Source organism: Lynx rufus, unplaced genomic scaffold, assembly GCF_022079265.1.
Source record: "Lynx rufus isolate CCGP_SWC_20201006 ecotype Redwood Valley unplaced genomic scaffold, mLynRuf1.p SCAF_15, whole genome shotgun sequence".
NCBI lineage: Eukaryota > Metazoa > Chordata > Mammalia > Carnivora > Felidae > Lynx > Lynx rufus.
The window spans coordinates 48,143,320-48,152,351 of record NW_025814829.1 but is presented as its reverse complement, the minus strand read 5'-3'; the positions used below and the strand labels follow the sequence as shown (position 1 = coordinate 48,152,351).

Below are 9,032 nucleotides of genomic sequence, written 5' to 3'. Positions count from 1 at the left end.
AGGGTGTATTAACTGGCCAAAAGGTCATTACCACTTTTCTTGGCAGTAACTGGTTCAGAAATGGGCACGTGATTAAATTCTTGAGAATGAGCCACAAACAGGATCATTGGAGTTTCTAGAAGAATTCTATCCTGACAGCATTGGAGACCTTTTTTTTTTCCTGTCTCACACAAAACATGATTGTTGCTAGCAGCCATCTGACTACCTGTGCACGGGGAACCACAGAAAGGCTGGTCAACAGCAAAGTGGAGAGAAAAAATCTGATCATCTTCGCTGAGTCCATCAACCATGAACCCATCTTACCTCTTGACTGACACTACATAAAATAATACATGTCCTTAGGACATAAGCCTTTTGGAGTTGGGTTTAGGCCAAACGCATCCTAACTGATGTATGTGGGAGGAAGTATCTCCTAGTTCCATCAGATATGCTAATGAGCCTCTAAGCAAGACTGTAGAGCAGACTAAAGTATCTCAAGTTTCAAATGCACTAAATCCCACAGGAGTGTGAAAATGCAGAGCCCAGGGGCCTACCCCCAGGGACTGACTCTGCAGGTGGCCAGCTGGTGTTCATTTGTAACAAGCCATGTGACTGGTGCAGAGCACAGCAGGTACTGCCCTTAACCCAGTATCCACTTACCCCGTACTTTTCACTAAAACCGCCCAGATCATTATTAAGGGTGGCAGAGTGAGATGCCAGCCAAAAAATCATCTTAAGGTGAGAGGTTTAGGCACATGACCGTGCTGGCCTGGGATGAGGCCCATTCCTGACTCAAAGGCAAAACCTCGTAAAGAGAAAGCTCCTTGCCCTTCTGGAAAGCAAATAGGATGCCTGGAGGCACAGATGTCACTTTGCCACCCTGGGGATAAGGCACAGGCCGAGGATGAGGAGGCTGCAGCCTAGTCCGTGATAACTTACTTCCTCAACCAGCTGCACCCATCCCTTTCTGCCGATTTCTAGATGTTTTGTTACTATAAGAAAAATGAAGCCTTTAATTAGACTAAGTCACAGGGATGGAAGGTATAGTACAGGGAATATCGTCCATGGCGTTAGAGTAGCATCGTGTGGTGACAGATGGTAGCTATGCTTGTGGTGAGCACGGCGTGACGTCTACACTTGTCCATGTTGTGCACCTGAAACTAATGTAACCATAGTGCATCAACTATAATCAAAAAGAGAAAAAAATGAAGCCTCTGTGGTTCAGTCACAGTGGCCGGGTTCCTACGTGTGCAGCCACATCCAGTATTTGCTGACACTCAGGGGATCCACAGTCCACGCTGAAATACTGTCCTGTTATGGCAGGTGTCCAAAAGGTTCTAATAAATAGGCCTGACTTTTTGTCTTAGTTTTCTTCTTATTCTTACCTCTCTTAGGGTTTTCCCTAGAATAGAGCATCAAATATCCTTTCGAAATCTTGTTGAAATGAAAAGGCATAATGGGTTCTAAATAATAAACAGACCATAACATTCAACTTTATTTGACTTTTAAAAAGAAACTGAAAAGTGATATCAAACAGTATTATGCAATGCAAGACTATTAACCTCTCCTAAACTTTGCTTTCAGCAACTAACGTTAGAGAACATAGTTCCATTTTTCAACATATACTAAATTGGGGAGGGAGGGAATAACTTTTCACTGGAAAATGTTAGGGGGTCATTAACAACAAATCAAATTATATAAGTTGTATGCTTCAGTCAGTAATATATTAAGTGTACAATGCTTCTGATTACTTGAATTCTCATAAATGGCTCTATTTGGTTTCAGTTGGTAGGCCATGAATTATATTATCATCCTGAAGAATTTTGAACATCTCAAGTAAAATGCAACTGCTTAAAGTTAGAGCTTTTCCAGCAGCTCAGTTGCTTGTGAAATAAATACAGCAGTATTTATTAGCCATTTCAGCAACTTCTGAGTAACCTCCTTGCCAGGCAATCCTTCAGCACGTGAGCCAGGATATTAGCTCAGTCTTTTACCTGACTCCACATATCACCTTAGCACCATTAGTATTCCTTTTTAAAATAGGGTCCAGTTTCCAACTATAAAGGAAAGTCAAAAGCAAAATATTAGACTATGAGCATTTCAGGAAAAAACATGAACTATCAAAATGCAATCAGAAAACTTAACTGAAAATTCACATTTTATTATCTGGAACGTTCCCTCTAAAAGATCTTACATATTAAGGGCTTTGAGAGATCAGTTACGAGTAAATACATATGCATCTCTGTGCTATCAAGCATCATCTTGGAAAGAGATACTCCATTAATTCACTAAGAGTAGTCAAACAAAGGTGCACTTCAGGAAAAGAGAAATGTCAGGAGAGTTGAATTCCGGGTAACTCTGTGACTGATTCCCAGGTAACCAGAAACTTTGTCCCTAAATCACAAGGAGAAACTTTTTAAAATAATGGGGGCTGGAAAAGAACAGTGAAAATGAGGAGTCAATGAAGCCAATTACTTGACCCCCCATTAGGTTTCCCATTTGTGAAACAGGGTCCTTTCCCATTTGTGAAAGAGGGTCCTTTCCCGTTTAGGAAGGCTGCCTAAAAAGAACTAAGTTGCTCTCTTTAAAGGAACCATTAATCACACATTCGGTCAATGCAACTCTCCTTCCCCCAACAAACACTCTGCACACCACTCTGATGGTCATAAATGACAGTGAGGGCCCCGAATTTCTGTTAAAAGGGTCTTAGGAGGACTCCTTGGTTGGAGATGTGGTGGCCCAAGGGTCTTCTCTTGAAGCCGCGCTTACACAGCATACCATTTTCCCTCGGAAAACGTATTTACGTGGAGTGACTTCGCAGCTGGGAGACAGAGGGTGCTGGAGGCCGCTGAAGCCCATCCTTGGCCCCATTCACTGCTCCCTGGCCCACCTCTGCATTCACCTAGTGCCCCGTCGCCCTGTCAGAACAACATTCTCCTCTACTGTGCAGGGGGCTTGGGCCCAAACGACCTCTGTTAGGGGCCCTGACAGAGACTCCTTGAGTAACTAGGCCTACAGACAGGTCCCCCACTCCCCAGACTTCCCTCCACTCTGTCCTGGCCTGATGTGACCAGCCTTCCCCCCTCCTATTCCAGACATGGACTTCTCAAAATTTTCCAAATTAGCCCTGATTGCTGAGGAGAGTAGGAAAAGATGTCAGGGCAAAACCTAAGTGACTCTCCATAATAAAATGGCCTGAAGTCTTCTATTTTATCTTAAAAATTCATGCAAATTTGTCATCCCACTCCATGTGTGTTTTAATATAAAACATTTTAAAGAATCTAATGGTTAAATGAGTTTCCTCTGTTTAAAAGAGCACCAAGTAAAACTCATACTCTAGGAAGATGCCCTGGATGAGCCTGTGGCTGCACATCCCCCGGGCACAGCACCCACATCCTCAGGGAATACACACTCCACACGGAGAGGCACAGGCCTGTGGATGCTAACATCTAGTTTGTGCGCATGGCATGACTCTCCCCATCCCTAACCCATAGATCCCTACTACTGAGCTACTGGGAAGGAGGTGCACAGGGGGAAACTGAGCCAGAGCGTGGGGGCAGCCTGGGGCAAAATCACATCTTCCAGAAACATTCTATCATTTTCATCTTTAAATAATTCAGGTGAGGGACGCCTGGGTGGCTCAGTCGGTGAAGTGCCCGACTTTGGCTCAGGTCATGGTCTCACAGTTTGTGTGTTAGAACCCTGTGCTGACAGCTCGGAGCCTGGAGCCTGCTTCGGTTTCTGTGTCTCCTTCACTCTCTGTCCCTCCCCCGCTTGCGCGCGCTCTCTCTCTCTCTCTCTCTCTCTCAAAAATGAATAAACATTCAGGGGCGCCTGGGTGGCTCAGTCGGCTGAGTGTCCGACTTTGGCTCAGGTCGTGATCTTGCGGTTCATGGGTTTGAGCCCTGCATCCGGCTCTGGGCTGACAGCTCAGAGCCTGGATCCTGCTTCGGATTCTATGTCTCCCTCTCTCTCTGCCCCTCCCCTGCTCACGTTCTGTCTCTCCCTCTCTCTCAAAAATAAATAAATATAGGGGCGCCTGGGTGGCGCAGTCGGTTAAGCATCCGACTTCAGCCAGGTCACGATCTCGCGGTCCGTGAGTTCGAGCCCCGCGTCAGGCTCTGGGCTGATGGCTCAGAGCCTGGAGCCTATTTCCGATTCTGTGTCTCCCTCTCTCTCTGACCCTCCCCCGTTCATGCTCTGTCTCTCTCTGTCCAAAAATAAAAATAAACATTGGAGAAAAAAAATTAAAAAAATAAAAAATAAAATAAATAAATATAAAAATTTTAAAAAATTTTAAAAATGAATAAACATTCAAAAAATATTTTTAATAATCCAGGTGAGTTTTATCCCAATTTTTCTAAATTAATGAGCTGCCACTATGAATTTCTTTTCTTACCACCTACATTTTGCTACTTGGCTTCACAATTGATTCCAGCTATGTGGCTTAATATTCACAGTAAGACAAAATCTAATCCATGTGTCAAGTTTCTTACCTCCTTTTTTCTCTTCCAATTATATTCTCTGTGGGTCGTTCGAAGACCAGTGTTGACTGAACCAATCCAAATACATGCATCAGACAGAAAAACTAAATTAGGAATTTGAGAGTAAAGGTAGCAGAAGAATATTCTGAAATGTCAATTTGCTTTCTCTCAGTAGGTCTCCCTTCCCCCCCTTTCATATGAGCTCTTTACTTTCTTCCCTTTCTTCCCTCAAGGGCGTTTGCTCTTAGGGTCCCCAGAACCTAATGGAAAGGCCGACAAACTCAAATGAGAACAGGGAGGTCACATAAAAGAGGAAGCAGGCCATACCTAAGACAAGAGGGTGAGGTGTGGACTGTGGCAAACTGCACATTATCTGCTTCCCCCACAACCAGCTCTGAATGTTGCTACATACAGGAACGAGGCCCAAGCGTTAGCAGACTTTCTGAGTTTTTCGAGAAAAGCTCAAAATCTGGATTTTTTTTTATGTGAAATTTGTCGATGTTCATCTTTTGCAACTTATTCTAAATTTTTAAAATTTTTTTTAACATTTATTCATTTTTGAGAGTGAGAGAGACAGAGTGTGAGGGGGGCAGGGGCAGAGAGAGTGGGAGACACAGAACCAGAAGCAGGCTCTAGGCTCCAAGCTGTCAGCACAGAGCCCGACGAGGGGCTCAAACTCATGGACCACGAGATCATGACCCGAGCTGAAGTCAGACGCCCAACCGACGTAGCTACCCCCTGCAACTTATTTTAAATTTTTAAAAGAAAACATATATGTGGGCCCAATCCAGTGCACTGACCTACCATTTATGATTCTCGTTCCAAATTCATCGGGAAATACAGCATGATATATTACCCTCGGTCTCAAAGTGATTGCAGACAGCCCGAAGAAAGAGAGAGGCCTACAGGCCCAGGAACAGAGGAGGACCTGTACCCTGTTTCTGGCAGTGCTAAGATCTCTGACTCAAAAGCCCTCAGGGTGCCCCAAGGGGGCTGACGCTAGGCCCTGAGCTCCAAACCCAGACCCCAGTGCCCCAAGAGTGTTGTGAAAGGCAAACTGAAGACACTGTGAGGGCTAGGGGTAACGACTATCTCAGTGTTAAGCCAGCTTGGACAGGAGACCTGGGAACACAGAGAACTCCCCCAAATCAAGTGCTGCACGTGACCCCAGAACAGGGCCTAGAAAGTAAGCTACAAGAATGCCTGAGGTTGAATTTGCTGCTAGGGCAGAAGTGGAATCACTTATTGAATGTCTGTCTCTCCTCCTCACAAGGGCAGACGCCTGGTTTGGCTTGCTCACCACCTAGCGCTTGGCACAGTGCCCAGCACACGATGGGGCTGCGTCTTACAAGAATCGTGCAAATGAGAAATGAGGTATAAAATATTAATAAAATGCACTTTCTGCACGCAGTTTGAAATCATGTAAGCCCCTCCCCCCGAAGTAACAATTCGTGAAGAACTGCATAACCTCTAAGCTAGCAGATCATGCGGGTCAGAAACACCAGGATGGTGCCAATTAGAGACGAATATTAAGGGAGCTCGGGCAGTTGGGGAAATGAAAACACTGGGCTTGGCAAGGCAGGGGTGCCGAGCACTACGTGAAAGATTTCAGCGCATTTTCTCTAGAGCAATGCCTCGCTACCTCATCTGCTCAGTAATATTGCTTAGCACCGTGATACATGCAGCAGGGCACTAATACACGTTTAGCGATTGTAATTAGGTCGTAACTATGGAAGCGCACCTCAAGCAAGAGAGCTGAGTTGTGGCTGCGACTGGTTTGGAGTAGTCAAAGAGCCTGGTTCAGGTTCCATATTCCCCTTGATTGTTGGGAACACACCAGCTCTCCACCCCTGGACGCACTGTGAGAAAGTCTATGCCCGCCCCATTCCTGCTTTACCCCCAGCAGCACGGTGGGTCTCCAGGCCGCCAGGACGGGAACAGAGTACCACACAGAAGCTGCTCTACACCAGCTGTGAAGGAAGGGACGGGAGAGAGAAAGGCTACCTCAGCGTCTGGAGGACTCAGGTGGCCTCCCAGAAGTAACATGGAGGCCAGGGTGGGCCCAAGGATGGAGACTGGTGATAAACCCACACAATACCCTCAGATCATTTTCTTAGAATTAGATGAATGTTTCATGGTTTTCCTATCACAGAAAGGGCTACTCCTTACCCATGACTTTGGAGTCATTGGTATTTTTGGCAGGCTTGGATGCTTGGATAACCAGCAGCTTGCTTAAATCTGAAGTTCCCTGAATCTAAAGAAGAAAAGAAGTTAGTCAAAAGAGCAGACTTTGATCTCTAAGCTGGCTGCTTCCTAACCTTTTCAAAGAATATAAGAAATAAGCCAAAACTGAGAACTGGGCTTCAACCCTAAGCTCTCTATCTTTTTCATTTCAAATCCCCTCTAACATGGTTTCATGAAGCCTTGACCCAGAAAATTACCTTTTGCACATTTACAATTATCAGGAAGGAACTTTCCACACCTTACTTGTAACCAGGCTGGAAATTCTGTTTGGGAAAACAGGGAAACCCCCAACATACACTCAATTGCTTTTATTCCTACGTGGATGTCCAAGGGCTCGGGGCCCTGCTGTCCCAGACAGCAGGACTGTCTTCTTTTCTCAGAACTTTTGCCCTGTGTGTCCTCCAAAATTTGCCCTCCCAGAAGGCAAGTAGGGTGCAAGTAACAATTATAACTATCATTTCTAGATACCAGGTCCCCTCTCCCTCGATCCTCACAAGAACCTCAGGAGATGGCCACAGCTGTTATCCTAACTTCACGAATAGGAAACTGAGGGTCAGAAGGCAGGCCACCTATGGCTCACACACTGGTGGGCACAAGGGCCAGGCTTTACACCCAAGTATGCCTGATCCCAAACAGCTCCTGCTGTTCCCTGCCTCACTCCCACCCCCCACTTCAAAGCTAAAGCGATTTTCATTTTCTATTAGAAAAGCAGTTAAGGGGCGCCTGGGTGGCGCAGTCGGTTAAACGTCCGACTTCAGCCAGGTCACGATCTCGCGGTCCGGGAGTTCGAGCCCCGCGTCAGGCTCTGGGCTGATGGCTCAGAGCCTGGAGCCTGTTTCCGATTCTGTGTCTCCCTCTCTCTCTGCCCCTCCCCCGTTCATGCTCTGTCTCTCTCTGTCCCAAAAATAAATAAACATTGAAAAAAAAAAGAAAAAAAAAAAAGAAAAGCAGTTAAATTACCGTCACCCTCGGAATTGCTGAGAGGTACAAAATAATAATGTCGCGAAAGGGACGAATGCACTTTTTAGGAGGTTTACCAACTTTTCCGAGACATAAATTTTTCATTTAGTTAACAACCTCTCATTTAATAAATGAACCGGCAGAAAGGGTCTCTCCTCAAGAGGAGAAACGTCCTACCCGATTAAGGACAGGTCAGCTCTTCTCACTCCCTCTTCCTCCTCCCCACTCCTGTGCTCCACCTTCCTGCCACCCCATCCTATCACACCCTTGGTGTTCACACTCTTCTCCCTCACAGATCCATGGAATGGTGCTATCCAGGGCCCACTGTCAAGGTATGCTCACAGCCCCTCACGTGGCAACAAAGTGATGTGGCCCCTACTCAACTTTCTTCTTACTAACCAGTGCAGACCCCTTCAGAGCCACACTAGCATATGGTGTCGTTTCCTCGGTGTGAACTAAGGAAAAATGTCTCCCGTCCTTTGGGAGGTACAACCCTACTCCAGGGCAAATGGCTTGGCAAGCAGAGAGCAGGCAGATTCCAGCTCTCAGTTCCCCCTCGGGCACACTCTTGTGTAGGGCCCAACCCTCACAACTGTACATGGGAAGCCCTAAGCATGCTCTGACTGTTTTGTTAAGGGCGGTAAGAACTACAGGTTAAATTTCTTTTTAGGGTGGTCAGTTGAGTTTTAAAGTCACCTATGGGGCACCATGGAAAGCAAATGACTCTTTAGAAATAACGGTCCTTACCTGCTCACAGGTTTTAGGCAAAATGCAAGGTGCAAGATATTGTACCTCTGTCTTAGTATCAATCACACTGCCATACACAATAATAACGAATTTCATAGTCACGTTATCGATGACCATTTCATTATAGCTTGATAAAGTCTCCACATATGCCAGATTGAACGCCGCACACTTCTGAAACTCTAAGTTCTACAATAAAATGACATTTTTTCTATGAATCATACCAGATGACACATGGAATCAAGAAGAAAGCAAACTCACTGATTTACAGGCTTGTCAAAAGGCATATAGACCCTAAGACCAACAGAAATGATTTATTTAGAGTTCAGAATGGCCTCCGACAAGATTATAACTCAAGAGTTTTTACATCATTACTACTAGTGGCCCTGGATATGGATGCCAGCCTGATTTACAGGCTGGCATGACCTCTCAATCAGCCTCAGCAGGGTGGTCAGCTATGCTTTGTGGATTCAGTTTTACCAAGCAGTAAGCAAACGCCCCACTTAACAAGTGAACAAACAATAGCAAAAAGCTAAAACAAAACAAGGCAATATACTGAGTCTGAGTCATACTTCAAAGCTCAGAATTGTAGTCCTCAGAGCTGGAAGGGAGCTATTATGT

At 45.5% G+C, this 9,032-nt stretch overlaps 1 protein-coding gene across 1 annotated transcript in view; it reads right to left on the bottom strand.

Moving 5' to 3' along the window:
* Nucleotides 1-4,433: 4,433 nt before the first annotated feature.
* The window catches only part of SLC9C2 (solute carrier family 9 member C2 (putative)), an 82,740-nt gene continuing 78,141 nt past the window's right edge, over nt 4,434-9,032 (bottom strand). Inside the window, exons 24-26 of the mRNA XM_047077317.1 lie at nt 8,415-8,600; nt 6,633-6,717; nt 4,434-4,567 (exon numbers count right to left, since the gene is read on the bottom strand). Coding sequence (XP_046933273.1) covers nt 4,434-4,567; nt 6,633-6,717; nt 8,415-8,600 — 405 coding nt within the window. The remainder of the gene's footprint in view (nt 4,568-6,632; nt 6,718-8,414; nt 8,601-9,032) is intronic.